General features: G+C 36.3%; 1 protein-coding gene across 1 annotated transcript in view; it reads left to right on the plus strand.

Moving 5' to 3' along the window:
* EFL1 (elongation factor like GTPase 1) overlaps positions 1–21126 on the plus strand; it is a 76829-nt gene extending 55703 nt beyond the window's left edge. Inside the window, exons 18-20 of the mRNA XM_080626559.1 lie at positions 2244–3247; positions 8085–8269; positions 20705–21126. Of these exons, the coding sequence (XP_080482685.1) occupies positions 2244–3247; positions 8085–8269; positions 20705–20893 (1378 nt within the window). The 3' untranslated portion in view covers positions 20894–21126. The remainder of the gene's footprint in view (positions 1–2243; positions 3248–8084; positions 8270–20704) is intronic.
* Positions 21127–22166: the final 1040 nt, after the last annotated feature.

Here is a 22166-nt window from a genome sequence, read left to right on the forward strand (position 1 = left end):
TACTTTTAGAGCACATTAATCACTAGTAATTAATTTTCCTCATCTTGTGAAATACCTTTTAGAGTGGTATTTCAGAAGGTTTTCCTGCGGAGTACTCACTTCAAGGCAAATAATAAATATGAGCTAATGTGAAAAATATTGCTATTGGTTAATAGCATTGCTGCAAACAATGCATCAGTTCCTTAATAATCAGATTTTATCACTGTTATAACTGCGAGTACTACAATATTGCTGAAACTTCTGTCATATTCTCTTATTGTGGTCTGCTGTACTTGGGTTTTCCTATTTTTATCTCCCACACAGGTTTTCTTCATTGTGTAGGGTATTTCCCAGCTTAGTTTAAAAAACAAAGCTTCTTAGGTTGTATCTTTAAACTCTTGACTCGTATCTTTAAACTCTTGACTCAGAATGATTCCTTTAAAAATGGCTAGCACTCTTGCAAAGCAGACTGTGAATTAGTTTTAGTTAAACAGACTGAACTGCCTTGGTATGATTTTTTTTTTTCCTTTTTTTTGGCGTGGAACATAACCAAGATCTTCACCTACTGTCTTGTAGCCCATTTTATTTTGTGCTTTCTGTGGTCCTTTAAAGGCAGAGATTGAAATTACCTTTTCTTCATCAGTCCAAAAGTAAGATTGATCCACAGTATTAAAAATGTTTGTTGTCTTTCATTTGGAAATTCTATTATCTTTGAGAATCTTCCAATATAAACTCTTCTAAGAAACTGAAAGCGTTTAATGACCTGAAATAATAGGGTTTTCTGGTACCAAATTGATAGTTTAATCTTTTTTTGTAGTTAATGGTCAATGCATTTTAATTATCTCCCATAGTTGATTTTATATTTTAGTTTTGTATAAAGCTGTACTCACATAAGTAACTTCATAAGAAAAGCACCACTTAATTTTCATTGAAGTAACTGTACAAAATAACACTACTTGGGGTGTATAAGGGAGAGGGACTGTGTTCTGCTTTATAGCAGAGAAAAGACTGCTACTGACAGGTCTATACATGAAATGATGGCATAATTCTGTAACCAATGTTGCCCTATCTGGTGATGCTCAAGAGTTAGCTATTTCACTTGAAATTTGTTCCCTTTCTCAGGCCCACATAAAGGCATTCCAAGGTAGGTAGTCAGTGACTTTACCTTTGGAATAGTGCCTTGTACATTTAAATTTGATACAAGATCACAGTTATGAATGATCCTGTAGATTTTCAGGGAGAGTAGTGCTTAAGGCGTCTACTAGCTAATCACACTATGAATTTGTGAGGTGCTTTTTTTACCCTACATTAACACTCCCCCTGCTTTTGTGCTGCAGTGCTAGTTTCCTGCACATGCTTGAATCTGCTGTGCCAGGAGTATGGAGAAAATGGGAATAGCAGCTCTCCAAGTGCTCCTAGCTGTTCTTGATCTGAACCCACAAGGTTATGGAACAGTGACTCCACACTTCTTCACAAAAGCCTGTTCAGGGTACCCAGTGCTTCATCTTTTGAGAGCATTTAAAAGGGTGACATGGTTTAGAGTGTGGTGTCCCTGCCCATGGCAGGGGGTTGGAACTAGATGATCTTGAGGTCCTTTCCAACCCTAACTATTCTATGATTCTATGATCTCACTGTAAGAACAGATGAATTGGTTCAAACCAAGTGTCCATCGTGCTCAGTACCATGTCTGCAGCAGTGTGGCCTAGAACTGATGTCTGAGGAAGAGTAAAAAAAGAGTAAGCATAATGCTTTCCTGGGCCTTAATTGTTTTCAGTTCAGGGCCTGTTGCGGTTTGGTTGTCAGTTAATCTTCATCAGCCTTCCCCATGCCCTTCATGATTTTGTAGACCTCTGTTGCATCTTTGAAATATCTGAAGGCTGCTTGTACTGTCATACCTTTGATCATCCTTATTTTCTTTTTTTAACCCTAGTTTTACTGTATCTCGTTTGAGGGGAGAGACCACCAGCACATAGTTACCAAGACATATGTGAACCAGTGATTTACATAGAGGCGCAGCAGCGTTCTTTCTTTTATTTTCTCAGTTCCTTTCCAAATCTTTATGAAGACATAAGAGGCAACACTTCCTTCTTGAAGTACATAAAGTTTTTCAGAGTTTGAGTTTGAAATGCATTACTAGTAATCTGTGTTGCAATGAGATTTATTCATGGCATCTGTTCTATGTGAAGACCATTGCTCTACCTCCTACTCCCAAATTTAAAAATATTTTTAAAGCTTTAAACTAATTTTTAAACTTTATTTTATAGGTTTGCAAAGGTACAGATTAGTGTATCAGCACCTATTATACCATTCCGAGAGACAATAACGAGACCTCCTAAAGTTGACATGGTGAATGAAGAAATAGGAAAACAGCAGAAAGTTGCTGTTATACACCAAACAAAAGAGGACCAAAATAAAATTCCTGAAGGCATTCAGGTTGATTCAGATGGGCTTGTTACAATATCTACTCCGAATAAACAAGCTACTCTCAGCGTAAGAGCAATGCCACTTCCTGAGGAGGTAACTCGACTTCTTGAAGAAAATAGCGACTTAATTCGAACTATGGAACAACTCAACACATCTCTGAATGAAGATAAAAAAAACCATGAGATAAATCAGAAGACTGTGGATAGGATCAAGGAATTCAAACAGAAGTTGGAGCAACATCTGCAGGGAAGAAAGTGGAGAAATGCTGTTGATCAGATATGGTCATTTGGACCACGGAAGTGTGGGCCTAATATTTTGTTATATAATTTTGAGGGCTATAAAAGGTCTGTGTGGCAGTGCCTTGGGAATGCTGTGAAAGAAGTGAGTAAATACAGAGACTTTGATAACAGCATAGTAAGTGGATTTCAGCTGGCTACGCTTTCAGGTCCCATGTGTGAAGAGCCCCTCATGGGTGTTTGTTTTGCAGTGGAAAAATGGGAAATAAATAAAGTTGGAGAGATTCTGCCAGCTAACAGTCAGGATTCAGAGGAATGTGACGCCATAGAACATAACCAAAATGAAGATACTACTCTAACAAGCAGTTGCACTGATGAAGTTTGCAGTATGAATGAACACCAGGATAGCAGTCAAAGCGTTACAGAATCCCCTGAGAAAATTAGTAAACACAAGGGAGAAACTTTACTTGCAGATTGTTATGGTCCCTTCTCTGGACAACTGATTGCCACCATGAAGGAAGCCTGTCGCTATGCTTTGCAAGCAAAACCCCAGAGGCTTATGGCAGCAATGTACACATGTGAAATTATGGCTACTGCAGAAGTTTTGGGTAAGACAGACAACATAAACTTTTGTCAAGAATTTGCTTTCTTAGTTCCAAGGTGAGGTTTTATTATCAGATTAAATGAGAAAGTATAACTTGGTTACAAGTTTTGTCAGCAGTTTTTTATAGTTCTCCAGTAGTAGTGTAGTGCTTGTAGTATTCATACTATTCTGAATGAAAATTATCATTCTTTTAGCTTATTTGAAGCATACACATAAATAGCAATGCTACACTTCTTTGGAAGTGCAAGATACAAAATGTTGGCTTTTTATGAAGTTTTTGTAATACCAGATTCAGTAAACATGAATATTAATATTGTGCCTCATAATTAAGCGTTAGTTCCATGAAGAGATGAGGAAATCTACCCTGTTAGTAAAATAAGTGCAGAATCTTAGTTAATGCCATTTCAAGATGGTTTATGTTAATATAATCAACATATAAATAAAATCAGGAAGAAGAGAGGATCTTGCTGTTACGGTCCCATTGGTAATTTTTTTAATTTATTTTTTTGTAGCATCTGTATCCTTCTGGTATGCAAGTTGCTCACTTTGCAAACCCAGCGCATGCAAATTTGTGTCACTTGTATTACCTTACCACTTACGCCTACTTAAACTTGTTTTAATAACCTACTTAGAGTGCTACTCAACTTACCCTAACATTTGTTCTTGGAGTTTTCCATGGGAGTTGCTTGCATGTGGAATCTGATCCAATGCACCAAGATACTCTTTAAAGCTAGCTTCCATTGCATTTAAGCTATCAGCTAATCTACTTTAACTATACTAATCATGGTAGAAATTATAGTATATCCCACATAGAATAATTAAAGAATTGTTATTTGTTATAAAAATCCCCACTGTTGTGCACGGAAGCATAATGATAGCAGTCACACAAAACAAACTGGTTCAAAAAGAAAAATTTACAATTGCAGGTAGTGAAAAGAGATGCCATTTGAATGAGCAATTGTTTTGTACGGATGCATGATCATGTTCTGTTCTGGTGATTCTGTTTAATAGGCCTGGCAAAAGGTGTCCTGTGATAAGCTTATTAGCACATTAACCTTAAGCTAGAACTTAATGTGATGTAAAACTCCTGCATTTTAAATTGTCTTTAATAACTTTTCAAGAATTAAGAATGCATATCAAAATTACGCTTTATAGCATTGCACATCACTGTTCCAGGAGCACATTAGCACAACACTTCTGAATCTCTATATAAGCAATATATCCATTTTCAAACCACAAAAACAATGTATAAGCTGGTTTTGAAAATGCCTAGTCCTGAAGAAGCATGATTATTTATAACGATGTAATTAACATGCATCAGCTCATCAGTTGTGCCATAAAACCAAATAGAAACATGGCTTCCTAATGTGCATATATATATTAAATGACTATAATTTAGGGCTCAGACATGCAACCAAATTAGTCTAGTGTAATGAATGTGAGTTGTGTGGTAATAACTATGGGCATGCACTTCGGTCGTTACAAATTCATGGGTTTAATTTTTATTATGGAAGTTTAAGGTAATAAATTGCATCCTTACTAGGGGAAGCAAAGATTATGGATGCTAACCAGTAAGACTTGGCAGTGGACATGTGATAAACCATTGGCTTTTGTTACTTTATTTTTCCAATTGGTTTTCTATACATTGATACCCAGTTGAGTTTAATTTATCTTCATATTAATCTGCTTGTTTCTAAGATGCTAGCTTCTGAGAAAGCTAGTTCTTTTATGTTTGTTGTCTCAGGATATAAAGCTCTTTCCATCAGACTTTTCTGACAACGAAAATAAACTGCACTGGAGCTGAGGAGAGGAGCATGGAAAGAGGAATGCAGAAATGGGTTGAAGTGTGTATGTGTTCAGTTAATGGACGCTGGGTTTAGACTTGGATCTTACCTACACCTGGTGTTTCCCAGTAGTTTGTACTTTGAGCATCTCATTTCTACAGTTAGTTCATTAAAAAAAGAAAAAAAACAAGACAATTTTTACACACTCCTGCTTCATGGAAATTCTGTGTAAACTCCTGAAAGGTGAATAATATTCTCAACTAGTGTCACATGTTTAATTATTATTAGCTTTTGCCTTTGATATTGCTAGCTTTTGAGGTTTTCTTCCCTTCTCTCTTATGTGTTCCGAAAGACTGTCTTTTCATTTTGCTGGTATCAGTGAAACTTAGGGAAAGGACTTAACCAGACTCTGTTGTAGCTTTTGCTTTTGGATTTTGATAGCAGTTCTCATGTCTTTAATTTTCTTTAAATAAAGTTATTAAGACTTTAGATCGCAGTATTTTAGGGGGCAATTTACGTCAATTTAGAATATTATCATTAGTGTGAATGAAAACTTGCAGATTTCAAACCAGAATAGCGGCTTCTCCTTCCTTTTTTTCCTAAGTTTACGGTGACCCCTGGGCTCTTGCAGATGGTGATCCTGTTGCCCTTCCACAGTCTTTCTTTCCTGTATGAAGCTTTTCTTTTTTTTTTTTTTTTTAATTGCAAGGAATACAGAAATTGTTTAGCATTTTCACTTGACACACTGAAGTAGCCTTCTGTGAAGTGGTGAACAGGACTTACTTGGTATTTTAAGGAGCTGGACTTAGTACATATTTAAAGTGGGTCTGTTATGCATAGAACTTATTCTGCATATTGCAGCACTTAGAAGCTTTTTTTGAAGTAGTATCTTTTTTTCAAAATAACTTTCAACTATTTTGAACAGGAAGATCTTACAGTATTTCTTGGTGATTGATGCCATTCAGCTAAGTAGAGATAGAGCCAGTATGTCTTCAGTATACTGCAGTCTGCCCATAGTGGTAAAACTAAACACCTTATGTAGCTTCTTTGTGATAGCATTAATTGGGGCAGTAGTCCAGACTACTTGGATGAAATATATGTAGCTAGAAATCATTTAGTAAGCTACAAATTCTCTTCTGGCTTTTATGTTTTCAGAGAATAATCTTTAGTGAATTATGGCTAGAATATGTTCGTCTAAAGTGCTTTGTGATAAATGTTACCTTACTTATCTCATTAGTATGTATGCAAAGTTTTCTACATCCTACTGAAAATAATTAGTAAAATAGTTTGAATTACGACATTAGTGGTTTTGAACTTATTTGCTTTAAGAAATGGCCTTAATGTATACTGTCATACATACACAGTGTATGTACAGTGACCATGACGTGATGCTCTTTTACAGTGTGTATGTTCAATCTGGCTTTTTAAAGCAGTTACTGAACTTGAATTACTGAATTACTGAAATGCTCTGCTGAGATATGACCTTTTCATATGTGAAAATTTTGTGGACTCAGTGAAATGTCCATAGACTTGAAATTGTGTAGTTAATGTTAACAAAGGCTGTATGTGCATGGCAAACTCAGTGACTTATCTTCAGAATGGCTTAATCTTTTTGTGATTTTTAAATACAGAATCTTAAGTATTTCCTCAATTTACTCATGAGTAATAAGATGACTATTGTGCATAGTAAAGGTGACAGTCAGATGAACAGTGAGGAGGTCCCGTTAAGGGCATGAGCAGATAAAATTATTAGTGGTGATAGAAAGAACACTTCAACCCACATTTTATTAGAGAACTGTAAACTCGGAAGCAATTGGTGATGAACTGATGCTTTATTACCTGCATCTGACAGGAAGATTTAACTGCACTACCTGTGTGCCTCTGCTGAATTTCCTGAACAAGGACCAAGTTCTATATTTAAAAGATAAAGGCAAATAAACCCACTCCAACATTTCCTCTGGTATCCCACAAAAGACTTGCAGTATGTATGCAGATCAATGTATGTGGCTATTGTGTTTAATGGTATCTTTCTGTCAAGTCAAAATGATGGCAAGTATTAGGATGTATATTTCTCCTTATTTCCAGTAAAAGCCATATTTGTCCAGCTGTGTAAGAGGTAGCAGCATTCATGTTTTTTCAGTGCAATATGTATAAAATACTTGAACCTCTCAGAAATCAACACAAATTTGTTCTTCATTAAGGTACTTTTAGTTTGTGCATCTAACACTTACTAACTATTCACATTAGTAAATGAAGGCATTCCTAAAACATTTTTCTAGTGCATAGGTTTTGGTGTGGTTTTGGTATCTTAACACAAAAGTATTTATTAGTATTTATGTGTAAAATAGCACGTAAGTTTGCAGAAACATTTTAAAAAAATAACGCCTACTGTAAAGTCAAACAGGCATTTTCACTGCTAATTCCATGATATATACACTGTATTTCAATGGATTGAATGTTAATTTGGAAAAGAAAAATAATTATCCATGGCTAACTTAAGATTGAATTAATGAAAAACCTCGCAACACATTAAACGTAAACATGTAGTATTTCAGATAAACTAGTTTTCTGTGATTAGAATAGCACTGCTATTATTATTACTATCTGAGACAAGAACCACGTAGGGATATGTTGATTCAAGCAAACTTCTGAATGTAGCAAGATACGTTTCTTGAAACACAGTAATATTTCTTAGAAATGTTTCTCAAATATTTGGTTATAAGAAGTGAAGTAAGTTAGGCACATCATCTGGCAAAGTGCCTTTTAACGAAATAGGCATGTGATTATATAAAATGCACCTACTGAAAACATTATCTAGATCCATACAGTAATAATTTATCAAGTGTTACTCATGGTTCTGCACATTGTACTGACAGAATATGTTGTTTGTTTGAATTTAATGGGTACACTTAATTGATCCACTTACAAGGGAAGAATTTTAGCCAAAGAAATTATGTATTTTACTTAATGCTGAACTTCCCTGGATAAGTATTTATTTCTCTTCATGATGCAGAATATGAATATATTGGTAAAGTCATTAAAATTATGTCTTTGCAGGTCGTGTGTATGCTGTTCTGTCCAAAAGAGAAGGCAGAGTGTTACAAGAGGAGATGAAAGAGGGGACGGATGTGTTTATTATAAAGGCAGTCCTGCCAGTAGCAGAAAGCTTTGGTTTTGCTGATGAAATCAGGAAGAGAACTAGTGGCCTGGCCAGTCCGCAGCTGGTGTTCAGCCACTGGGAGGTAAAAATATCTATTCACTCCATCTGTTTTGGTGATCTATTTCCTGTAGATGTGGCAGGCTGGAATAATAAGCGGAAAAGGTTAAATTTTGGTCAAGACATTCAGTTAATTCCTTTTGGAAATGAAGAGGAAAAAAGTAGCTTTATATTAGTCTTACTTCCTTTTATAGATATTCTGTTGAGAAATGTATGTATATTTTGTTTAGATGAGATGCTTTTTTGTTTCAATAGAAAGTATGTTCTCCACAAATGAAACTGATTCTTCATAAATGTGTTTTCCTGAAATTTTATATGCCTTTTTTTATGCCTTCTCTGGTAAACTTGTTTTAGGAGTGGGAAGAAAGAAACATCCACAAAACAACCCCAGCCTAACAATAATAGAAAGTGTAACAACGAATCTAATGCCTATGATTAGCATTAGGGGTTGGCAGACACTTAGGTATTTTTTATCCTTGTATTTCCAAGTCAACATATATTTTCATACTTAAAAGCAAAGGGAATGGATTTCATTCTTTCAAAATTAAGTCTGGTGATAGTAAGTAGAGGTGTCCTCAAAATCATTCTGTTTGGTCATCTTTGTCACTTAAAGAAATGAAAAGGTGAAAGTATAAAGGAAATATGCAAGTGGGAAAGCTGATAAGGAGTGTCATCACGTGAGAGTGCACTGTATTTTGTTCCTATGATGTGGATAGTAGATCTTCAAGGAGAAATATTAAAGCTGTAAGTCAGAGTTCCTTGTTCAAGAGAAAACCCCTGCAATGTAGGGCTTCTTGGAAGACTCCAGTGAAGGAGCTAAAAATAGATTCAAGAACAGAGTCAGTGGGTGTAAGTGTTCCACATGAATTCTTTTACATAAGTCTCGTGTTTTCTGTTTTGTTTTGGGGTGGGGTTTTTGTTGTTTGTTAGTTTTTTGGTTAGTTGTGGGTTTTAGTCAGGTATTCCTTTATTTGATATTAGGACCATTGAAACTTTTGTAAACAGATTACAGAGTCTTTGATTTTTGTTTCATCTTCTGATTTATTTTGTGACTTCAAACATGAAGCTTTTGAGTAGAAACAGCTACAAATTTTTGAAGCCACTAATACTCTATGTCGTTGCCAGCTGTGGTCAGTTTACTACTGTTTCTCTCCAAAGTATGCACTGTTTTTTCACATGGTGTGGATTATTCTTCATTTCCTGTAGCTAAGTTGCCCTAATAGGTAATATCTGGTAAATACTTAACTAGCTCTGTATCTCTGTAATAATCTGTGACAATCTGGGTTGTTAGTAATTGTTGCGACTGCCTCTGGAGTTTTATGTAGATGCTAATGGAAAAGGAGGATCTCTGCAAACCAGCAGAGTAATGTGCAATCAGAAGAGTTGGGAATCCTTGAAACAGTACGCTTTGAAAAGTACATTATGTCTTCCTTGGCAGTGGTGCCTTACAGGTGTTAGAAAATAATGGTGTTAGGAAATGTAGTGGAGCAGGGTTTACCTTTCCTTCCTCAATACTGATTCATGTGATCTTCCTGTAACTAAGTCTTCACAGAGAACAACCAAAGGGAAAAACAGAGCTACACTGAATGAAAAGCAAAAGAAAAAAAGAAAGGGCAACCATCTGTAGATGGTGTATCTAAAAATAGATAAAGCAACATCTTTTTGAGTGTAGTGATCTAGGTGTAAGCCACTAACTGGTTAAGTATCGCAGACTGTTTGCAGGATTACATGCAGTAGTCTGATCACTTTTAGTTGTTCTTATCTGAAGTGCAGCTGGTGAGGTTTTGTGGCTTAACTGGTCTTTTGTCTGAATGGCCTCTGATATCAGTGCATCTAAAGGAGTATCAGTCAGAATGGTGTTAATTCCAGCTAATCATTGTTTTGTGACAGTTTCTTTAGGATTTGTGGCTACTGTACTCCAATACTAACCAAAAACCATAAACATGACCTTCCCTACTATCCCCAAACATTGGTGTGTGTGTTCATTCTGTCAGATGTGATGATTTTCACATAGGAAAATGCTCACACTTAATTATACATATGTATAGGAGAGGGAGATTTGAACAACTGGCAACATTTTCTAAAACTGGCCCTCAGGAGAGATTGTAATTAGAGCTAGTATGTTAAAATTCAGTGGTAGTAGGAAAAATTACAGTGTAAGCCAGTCCACCTTTCCACCTGACAAATCTGTCAGTAGGGAGGGTTGGTTGTTTTTTGTCACATTGAAAGTCATGCTCACATATTTTTGTGACAAAATAAGCCTTTTAGTAAGCTACTAGCAATGTTGGCTCTGTGCAGTGATGGCAGAGGGAGTGCATGCTACTCTCACATCATCAGCAGAATTGCTAAATAAATACAGTTTTCAGAATCTCTAGTGGTGGTTATTACAGAGAAGCCAGGAAAAAAAAAAGGTTTTGTGTCTCAAATCACATGAGTAATCTGTAGAGCTTTTCTCTGTTTATTTTTCTCTCTGCATTCTACTGAAAACAAAACCCACAAATAAATAAAAATTCTGTCAGGTTTCATCAGGTATTAGGCACGATTTTGACATTGCTACATTACTGATGAATTCTCTGCAAATATATACATGACAAACATGAGCATTTTATTTTAATCCAGTTATTTAATGTATCATTGTGTAAGATAATGTGATGTGAACTCTATAATACTGTACTATTTTGTCCTTAGTGCTAGAAATAGAGAGGGAATGTGGTAGCTACTTGGTTTTGTTTTCCATTTCCTATGTTACCAAGTGTATGGTTGCTGCTTTAACCTCACACTATCCACACCCTTCCCATGACATTCTGAATTGATTCTGTGTTAGTGGTGTTTCCTCAGTGTGCTCAGCACATTAACTGAGTACCTGGGACTTGTATTTCTCTGCACAGATTCCTTCTTATGTTCTTATCCCCGGAAACAGACACATTTGGTATTTTTTAAACTTAAACACAATCTCATGGAAATCACATGCATAAAGTATGTTTAAAGAAGTGAGATTTGAATCATTTTTTTATTATTATTCTTATATTTCATTAATGTAATTTCTAGACTATAAGCACAGGCAGGTCAGTGGTAGAGCCTACATTTAAATGAAGTAATTTTGGTCTCTCTGGAAATGAAGTTACCATTTTTTTTCTTCAGTTAATAAATGTATTTTGTATAGTTCAGATCCCTCCAGCCCCAGGGGATGTAGCAATGCACATATTGAGGTCTATCTTGTTAGACACTCCTTTTTTATTAATTTCTTCTGTCATGCTTATACAATTTATTCCTGCCTGTAGAGGACAGCACCAGAAGAACATTAATGGGAGCTTTTAGTTTGGTCCTGGTTTAAACAAATTAGTTCTAAAAGTTAGCCAAGTGTTTTCCTTTATGATATCCCAAAGCAAATGTTAAGTGTATTGTGTTTACTTGGCCATATTTTCTTAGATTTCAGTATAAACTTTCTTCTGAATTCTTAGTTTAAAATATATAATTTTGGGATAATTATTAACTTCTTGTTTTGTTTTTTGGGTTTTTTTTTAAATCCTTGAATTAATAATGCATTTTCAATTAGTGTGTGTTTTTGCCTGAGCCTGTTCCCTTTGTTCTCTTTTGATTCTTTGCAGTTACATCTTTCACTCAGTCATGTCATTTTATCTTAATCATAAGGTTATTTGAACAAGAAGATATTTGCGATTGCAGAATACTCAGAGTAATGGAGCTCTAATGCCACTTGGGAAAAGTGTTATAGTAAAAAAAAAATGCATGGGGCTGTGTTCAGATGCTAGTTGAATTTTCAGCAAGTGCAGAAATAGTTAAGGACATCTACTAGTTCTAAAGTTGTGAAATGTGTAGTATTCTTGTTAATTGACTATGAGACACAGGTGTATTCTTGGAGGAGCATGCATGGTTGAACTATAAACACATGCTTAATCTGAATTGTTCTTCAGTATGCCTTCCAAGTAGAATAGTGCCTAGTATGTGCCTTAGGGCTCTGGAGAAAGGTAAGAGATGGACTGAATAGTAAGTGGTGAGGCATTCTGAATCTGGAAGCTTCATGTTCTGAATTTTAATCCATTCTGTTTGAATTGTAAGTCATTTTGCAACTCAGAAGATGAGAGCTTAATAGAGGAGTTGCCGGGTGAGATTATTAAGCTTGCATTAAACAGCAAGCAGACTAAGGTGGTAAGACAGACTGAGAATCTGTTAATCTATACTAGGTTTGAACTGTAACTTCATATACATCGTTGTGCCAGTGACAGTTTAGGCATGTAGATGAATTCTGGCAGTAACCTTGAACCTTTCAAATATGAAAAGCTATTTGTATTGGCCAGGACATCTGAAGCTAATTAAAGTAGTAAATAAAAGTGGTAGTGGTGTGGCTTTAATTTTCCCTCCTAATACGTGTTTCTTAAGTAATAGGAAAAAATGCAGCAGTACAGCCACATGTCTCCTTTTCTTTCTTCCTGTTTTTAGCTACAGACTGAAGTCAAGGCTAAAGCTCATCTGTTGATTGAGACACAAACAAGGATGATGCTCTCAAGCCAAAATAAATTTGTATGAGTTTATAACTAAATGTGTAAAAGTTCAGTATTAAAATACTTATTGGAAGAAGAGTTCTCATATCTGACTTCAGGCATTTTAAGGCCTTGGCTGTCCCCATATATATAGTGTATGGGATCTCTGAATTATAAAATGCTTTTGGATGCTAATTTTCCCTGTAGGGAATCTACACTCCTAATATATCTCTGTAGGTTAAACATCTAATGTTTGACTGAAATTTATTCTGTATCCCCTTTATCTTTAGAAGGAGATATATGATGTTTATTTGATGAGTTGATCTCTAGTGATGCACAGTGGCAGCATTCTGTGAAGCCAACATTTGACTGCAGTGTAGTCAAACAATTGGTAAAAAGGGAGGCTGAAGATTAGCTATTTATAAAACAGGCAAGCTGGTACACAAAGTATTTGTGTTTTAACAAAATAACTGTGACTTGTTTTATTTCGAGAACGTATATGTGTAGGTGCTTCAGTAAAATTCTTTAGCTAATGCAGATATTTCTTCTGTCTTCTGCTGCTTAATCCTCACCCCCATGATGATGTTTTGTGGAAGTGTTTCAGGTGCTCAGTGCTTCCCACAGTCAATTAGTACTCCTCAGCAGGAAAGGAAATGATACCTGCTTTCCACTGTAATGGAATAGCTGCAGCAAAATGAAGAGGCTGAACCTGCAGAGAGAATATTCTCTCCCTTTCTGAATGGGAAGCATTTGGGGCTTGTAAAGGCCTACAAAAGAATAATAACATACCTGTTATGAAGGGGTTTTCACTGAATAAAACCAATAGGACCCTACAGTTGGTTAAACAACAACATGACAGACAAACTTGTTGAATCTTTCCTTGAGATTTTAAGTTGTGGTTTCTTTCAAGGACAGGCTAAGATCCTGGCTGCTCTGAAAGCAGAATAGCAAAATTAGAAACAAGGGTTTACCTATTCTTCACTTGGATATTGTATTTCAATGCTGTGGTACAGAAATCACTTCAAAAATGGTATTCAGACTGCTCTACATTTTAAGTTATGGCAGCTCCTTGTCATACACTAGCACCATGCTGTTTTACTGGGGTTGATGGAAAGCAATTGTTCATGTGGAGATTGCTATTGAAGTTGCCAAATCTCATCTTGCAACACTGCTCTAGAGTCTATATCTTCTTCCACATGGAAGTAGAGAATGATTTGGAAAACTGCCTGTGTGTAGTGGCATTAGCATGGTATGTGTTGAACAGTAGTGTGCTGCAATGCTGCCAGTTCTTTCTTGACTCTGTAGCTGCTTGGATTAAACATAGGAATTAGCCAGTCACATGGGTACCTCTGTATTACACTGCGTGTGATACTCAAGGAAGGACTTACTTAGTGAAATAATGGGTCTTTCTGGATCTGAGGTCACAGGAGGAGTATAGTCAAGAAATCATGCTCTATCCACATCTGAGGTTGTTGTCTCCTCCCTGCCCCTACTCCACATCCCAAAAATGTATGAGACACTGTCTAAAGCCCACTCAGTCCATCTGACCTCAGTCCTACTGGGTACCCTGCCCAGTGTCCTCTGTTCAGGAAGCACACTGCAGGTATCCAAATGGCCTTGTACCATTTGGTTATGCTCAGTGCAGAAGCGCTTTTACAGCATTACCCACCATATTACTGAAAACCTGGCAGGTAACGGTTTTTCAAGGTCACATTTCACCTAAACCTCTGCAAAGTTCTGTCATTTTGCCTGAAAGGTAGAAGTAATTTCCATTTCATAGGGCTGCTTCAGACATGGAAAACGTGCGTATCAGCTGTACCCTTTTAGTTGTGTAGTTTATGTCATTACTAAGTGATGAGCACCATTTGAACTGTGAATGTCTTTCTAGCATCAATTTTTCTAAGGTAGAAAGGATTCTGATATACTGAAGCCCTGTATCATCTTTGAAACTGTGCATAATAGTTCTTTTGAATTATCTCTTTTTTTCAAACAGCTTCTGGCGTAATGTTTTTCCTGGCTTGCTAAGAGCTCTTTCTGGTATTCAGTCATGCTGAATTTTAGTGGTACATGGGATTTCTTACAAAGCAGTTCACAAAGGCCATAATGTTGCTTGCTGGACTTAAAATCTTCATTGGACAGTGTAAGATTGCTTTTTCTATTCATGGTCCAACTAAAGCATTTTCTGCACTGATGGTATTTGGCTAGAAAGAAATTTTCTGTCCTCACCAGGCAGTAAGGACCAGTAGGGGAAATGCTACGAGGAGCATGGCTGTATTCCTAGATCTGCCTGACCTTTTGGATGAACTAGGCAGATCCCTTCTGTTTGCTTTTGATGCTTCTCTCAACCTTGTTTTGCATAATTAGGCTGCCTTAGGCAGAGGCTGTTTCGTACCATCATTTTGTGAAATATGCTAGACAATGGAATCCAGATCACTATTGGAGCCATCTGGGTGCCACTGAAATGCAAATAATAAATCATCCTCAAATTAAGGCTTAAAATTCTGAGTCCTCGTGTATTGGAAGTGGTCTGTTCTAACTCAGATCTTACTGGAAGGTTTGATTAGCTTACATAATCATTTGCAGAATTTAGTACATGCTCTGTTGTCTTCCAGTATTAACATAGTATGCTCATAGTATTTGTGTTTCTATGGATTCTTACAGGTATTCAGATTTTGTCTCTGATAAAGATACAGGCACTTATTGTTTGAATAATTAATGTGTAGGTTGTTAGGCTAAAAGAAAATGACAGCTGTTTTGCCTGTGCTACTCTGCATGCTGTTACTAAACAAGTCCTATGAGACTTCGTTGTTTGGGTGTGTTGGTTTGAACAGTTGTGATATTTAATGAAACATCTTGCTTTAGAATGATTTCTTTTTTCTGAAGAATATCCTTGCGCTTCCAGTATTTGAAGTAATCTGTTCACTTCCCTTGAAATACCTACTCCCAGCTGTCTTCATTATGAACAGTGTTTTATTTATACCTAGAGTGGGCTCATAGTTCTGCAGTGAGCAATGCAACACTCTTCAGCATGTGTTTGACTCTTTTTTTCTTTTCTTTAAGTGCAATAGAATTCTAGTGATTTGCTTATAGTCGTACTTTAAGCAAATTATCTCCCAAGACTTCTATAAAGTAAATCAATGAGAATACTGCTAAACAATACTATTAAGGAACATTTCCATCACTGAAGAATTGCATTTGCAATAACAGATTTAAGAACTGTATCAGCTGCCGTTCAGTAATTCATTTTACTGTGTTGCATTTTTATATGGCTGCACTTCGAGAAAATACTTGCTCTCTAATAGAGTAAATGCTAGTCTAGTGATCCACTACACAAACCTTACTTTATAATTCACTTCTTTTAAAAGAAACTGTTTTCAGAAGAGCCTTGCAGATGTGGTGTAGAAATACTTGGTTGTGTTAACTAGGGAGAAGTAAGCTCTCTTGCTGCTTTGATGTGCACACTTTGGAGGCATAAGCATGTGTTTGTTCTGGGCTGTTTGCTGTTAAAGCTGCTGTTGTCCCCATCAGGTTATTCTGGTGTTGAATAATGAATAAGCATAGGCCAGTGGTTAGTTCATGCTGTAAAAAAGAAAAATTCCCAAATTCTAGCAAAAGCTCCTGAAGAAATGTTGAATTTTCTAGTTACCAAATCGTACGCATTGTGGTGGTATTTTAAAATATACTTTCCCATAGTGCTGATAATACCATCACATCACTGGGTTTACAGTGTTTTTCTCCTAACATTGGTTCCTCTTGACATTTTTTGTCTCTTATACTTGAGGTATAAATGGTTTGGCTGTGATAATTTTCTTGTCATGCCCTGCTCATTGGTTCCCAGACACACATGGCGCACAGACAGACTGAGAGAAAGGCAGACTGAAGACCTTTGACAGAAAGTTATCCGAGTTACTTGATGTTTCAGCTATGAAAGGCATGCTGTTTTGACTTTCCAGTTTTGTTTTGATTGAAGTTTTTGTTTAGGAGTGTAACTTTCTGAAAAAGCATTGTTAAGATACCATCACATTGCTGTTTTTAAAATGAATCTTAGGCTATATGTTTTAGTTTTGTACTGAAAAAATAGTATGTGGAAACATCTAAATAATTTAAAATTAAAAGTGACATGCAGCATGGAATAAATAATGTTTGTGGGTTTCTTCTCTACTTTGATCCTGTAGATCTTCCAGGATCCACAGCAAATTACCTCTGTTAAATGGCTACACCATATTCCAGAAGGGTCGGTCCTTTTAGAATCTAATTAATCATTTAGGACTTTATCCAGACAAAAACTCAATTTCTGTCACAGATTCCGGAGTCATCCCTATCCAGTTCCCATGAACACAAACAATAGCTCAGGGACTAAAGAGCTCCTCAGCTCTGATTCCAGGAAACCCAGACCCACCATTCTGACAGCTGCTATTGTAAGCAAATTGATGACAATGCTTTTGGAGCATTACACAGAAACCTTTTTTTTCCTTTTGCTTGCTTGCACTGTATTAACAGAGTATGGGGAATGATGGATGCCACCTGCTGTATGTATTTGCTGTGATTCATTAATGTGGTGTGAATACAAGAGGGAGTCTATTCCGTGCCCTCACCTTCACTTGTAAAAACAAAACTTCCTACTTTTTTTTTTATTACTGTGTCAGTAACACCTCTGTGTAGTTATATTAGGGCTAGGTTAACAAGGCTCTTTGCAGGCTTCTTAAAGAAGATGAACAGCTGGTACCCCAAGTTGCAGCTGATTCGGTTTATCTGGCTTCCTCTTTCTCATTACTTACCAAGCGGTAGTACAAACAGTGTGTTCTAATTAACCTCATCTTTTGCAGTCTATCTGCACCATACAGATAGGCACAGTCCTCTAATGGAAATATTCAGATGCCACCGTACTTGCTCTGGAAGCAGTCTGTAGCGCCTGAGATTGAGAAGCAAAGCTAGCTCCTGAGTTGGCTTTTGAAACCTAATTTGTCTCTTTACAGCGCTGCTCTGCACCATGTAGCAGTACAAGGTTCACTCAGGATTCTGTAGCTCCGTGCTGCAGTTAAGTTTGCAGGTTTACCTTTGCTGGCTAGTTAAGTACTCAATAGTGCACACGCTTGAGCCTCCTGTTATTCCTGAAAGCTAGGCATCCCTATTGAGGCATAAAGAATAGGCATAAAGAAGAGGCATAAAGTGCAAAACTTCAGTTAACATTAGTAGAACGAGTCTGTCATAAATTATTGAAAGAGACACTCTGTCAAACCTGGGTATGTTCTCTAAGCATCCATCACTACAGTAGCTAAATATTTACATGTAGATTAGACCTCTAAGTTCAATTTTGTATACTTTTGGACTCCTGTTGTATTCATTCTTCAAGAACCACTGTTTCACTGTTTCTTTCTGAGCATAACTTCTGGGTGTTAGATATCTTGCTAATGTAAGAAAAAAATTCATCAAAGGGGATAATAACAGTCTTTTAAGTTACTGTAGTTTGTAGCTGTGCATTCTCCCTCAGCAGTACAGTCTGGAGCAAATCCATGGAACATGAATCACCTTCTCTTACTCGTGTGTTCTTGGACTTTGAAAATTTTGTTTGTTCAGATCTTTGAGCTCATCATGATCAGGGAAGTCCCTGGTGTGTCTACATCATTAAGATGCTCAGTATGAACATCACTACAACTTCATCAAATCAACTTTTTTTTTTTTGCCCAAAAGTTGGAAAAACCACAGTAGTCTTTACTGCACCTTTTCTTTATTTCTAGTGAATAGTGGTAAAACTTTCAAACTCTCCAAAAGCAGGGACAATTCTTTTTATGGTAAACTGTCAAGGAATCACCTTTAAGTTTCTAGGTGTTGTTTATAAACTCCTTCATGAGACATCAGAATGGGTATGACTCAGGCAGATTCTTCTATGGCTAGACAGTCCTGTAATATAAAAACATTTGGAAAGCTAAGTTTCATACTGTTTATTTCTGAGCTCTGCTTGCTTTTGGTTTCCAGCCAGACAATGCTATGCATACTCATTTCCTACCTAAATAATTGAGATTTGATGTCACTGTCAGTTACCAGGACTATGCATATACTTCACTGTAACAAAAGAAAATTGTTTTTGTTGGTTTAGGGTGTTTATGTACTATTTTGCAGCACTGAACCTATGATGGTACTTAATACAAAATAGCCACCTCCTGCTGTTGTCATTTTCCTGACGCACCATAAAGTGTAATTTGTTTGATTGAGTTAGGTGTTATTTAAGATGAGGTAGTAAATTAAGACTTCACAGTCATTGATGTTCCTGAGAAAAATTGTTTCTCTTAAGCCATCATTTTTTAATTCCTGTTCTCACTAGTTTGTGTAACTTAAGTTTTAAGAAATGTTGCTTAGTTTGAAATACCTTGTGGCCAGTATAAGTATTTGTCAGGAGAAAAAAATTATAGCACTAGAAAAGGTTCATAACACTCAGGTAAAATTTGTTACTGAGGGAAGTTTGTTCCGTTCTTGTCAGTTACTAATGTTTGTGCTAATATTGCATGTTTCAGAAATGATAGAGTGATGTCCTCAGTTATTGTCATAACTATCATGATTCTTACAGTGACTAATACTTGTCTGCACCCTTTTTTCCATGCGGATTTTGTTTAAGAAATTGATACAATATTGCCTTTGGGCTTTTTAGTATAAATATATTACCTGTAACTGCATTTTGTGAGGAAATCTACAATTGCTTAAGTAAGTTTTTTGAAATTTGCAACAGAACCTGAGTAACATAATATGATCCATTTTATCCTTCCTATTGCTCATGGTTTTTTAGCGTTCTTAGAAGGTGATCTTGTTATTTTTCACTAAGCTGCATGCTACAGTTTTGGGTTTTTTTACTCTGTTTTATGGTTAATTGTCCACTAATGGGAAGGAAAGCTAAATCTCAGGACTATAACCCTATACAATTTTGGTTGGTCACCTAGACATCAGTTCACTAGGGAGCATTTCATAGATTTGATTGCACATACACATTATGTGAGCTTAAGACCTGATGGTCAGTCTTAATGACTTAGGAATAATTTCTGGTGCCACTGAGGTGGATTCTTAGGAGCTTAGAAATGGTGGAGGAAGTCCTACTTTTTCTTTAGGTCTTAAAACATTTATTTGGAAAACCAAAACTTCTTAAGTGCTGTAGGTCACTAATAGTAACGGAATGGATTGTTATCTTTAGCTAGCTAGTTGAATATTAAGCCTGGAATTTGTGTGAAATCTAGTCCAAAGGTAGAGACTAAATATCTCTTCAGACTTTCTTGGGGAATTAAAAATGTTGTACCCTTGCTGTGCAGGATGAAACGGGGAAAGTTTTAAAGACTTTGTAAGGTAACTGCATCTTTGAAATATTCTCTGTGGGAGTCTGAGAAGTATGGGATATATAGGATAAACTAGGGACAAAGACGTGTGCCCAGTTATTCTCTGATCATGTTACTTCTGAAATCTCTTCTGGAGGAGGGCCCTTAAGATATTAAACTGCAAGAACAGCTCCACTAAATTTGTTATCACCAGAAACAATGATTTTAAACCATCTGTCCAACTCACAGGGATTGAAAAGCATAGGGCACAGAAATGAGCAGAAACCTTCAGTTCCTGTAAGTTCTAATAAAATCATAGTGAGATAATATTCTAAATAAGGAATTCCTTCTTGAAAACTGAGAATTTTCTGAGTGTTATTTGACATTGTTTGCTGACTGACAAATAAATTTGCTTTAAAATAAAATTGGTATGCAGATAAATGCAGCTGAGTTGCAAGCTATTGTGGGCTTCTTGTCACAAGTGTAACATAGTGTATCTGAACTCTTGTTTTCTCCTTAAATAGCTAACTGTAGGCTTTCCAGAAAACACTATCTACTCTGCCTTCATATTTCGCTGCTTCAGAGATTGATTACCAGAAATGTACTAATAAACCTTTGTACTACTTTACCTTTTTTGTTTTTTTTCTTTTCCTTTTTTTATAGATCATTTCGAGTGACCCATTCTGGGTACCAACCACTGAGGAAGAATACTTGCACTTTGGGGAAAAGGCAGACTCAGAGAACCAGGCCCGCAAGTACATGAATGCAGTAAGAAAGCGAAAGGGACTTTATGTAGAAGAAAAAATTGTGGAGCATGCTGAAAAGCAAAGAACTCTCAGTAGAAATAAGTAGCTGTGTCTGCTTCCTTTCTCTCCTGACTCAGCTAAGTGCGGGTGGATGATTTTCTATGCAGCAGATTCAAAATTTCATCTGGACTTTGTTCTTTGACACCACTTTTCTTATACGCTATGTCTGTGGCTTATGTTTTAATCAACTTGAGCCTTTCCAGCTTTTATACAGAGAAAATAGTTTATTTATTTAAATAAAGTATAGGCATATTCATTGCAATTGGTCTTAATTTTAAAACTTTACTGCCCTATTGAACTTTCTGTCATGGGATTAGGAACTCCTAATTTAATTTTCTTTCTTTCTAGTTTATCAGATGTAATTACAATTAGAGCTGGTTAGTTAGTTTGTTGCAAATAAACTATGCACTGAATTTAGCTCCTTACTGGTTTTGAGTCTGTTTTTTAAATTTATTGTGATTTCTGTAATGTGCTTGTTACTCACCAGTACTTCTATGGTTATCTCTGTGCAAATAGGTGTAAGTCTTTTGGGAGTTTCTAAACTATTCTGTTTTACTCCATTCCTCATGTAAGCAGGCATCTAAAGCAGTAATGTTATCCTCTTTAAATCAGAGATCAAAAATAGCACATGTGAAAGACTAAGCATTGCCAACCAAGCAAGATTTGTCTTCTTTCCCTCCTTAGAACACATCTTATTAAAAAATTCATAGGATTATCCTAAGCTGGGAGCTGCCATCTCTGAACTAAGCTACTTCTGCCAATCCTGTGTGAGTGTTTCTAGACTCTTGCAGAAATTTCTACCCATTTAGCCTGTTGTCTTGAATTCAGTGAAGGGAAACACTTGCAAAAATATACAAAATATCTTGCTGTTTGCAGGTGTCTAGGAGGCAGAAGGCTCCAAAATGATTCAGACCAAGACTAACACGAAAAAAAAGTCCTCACAGGCATAAGTTTTAGTTAAGAAAAATGGAAACCTTGGGTAGAAGAGAAATATGGTGCATGAATTATCTTCTCATTTGGCTGCTTAGATTTATAAAAGGAAAGGACAAGAATTCGAGATAGTTAATACTGAATAGGTAGGTGTCCTGGAGGAGTTTCTAATATTTAGTTAAATGAATGGGAAATAAGTCCTTAAATCTTGTGTCAACTGATGTTCTGCTACTTCTTGTCTTTGCTAATTGCAGAGTTCTGTTTCAGATAACCATGCAAATAGGTTATCCTTTTCTTTCCAGAATACAACAATTTCTTTAATTTGTCTTTGCCTTGTATTCCTTTAGCACCTACTTGGTCTTCCTGAATAAACATTCTCTGTGTGTCAG

Source organism: Psittacula echo (genome assembly GCF_963264785.1).
Source record: "Psittacula echo genome assembly, chromosome: 10".
NCBI classification, from domain to species: Eukaryota; Metazoa; Chordata; class Aves; order Psittaciformes; family Psittacidae; genus Psittacula; species Psittacula echo.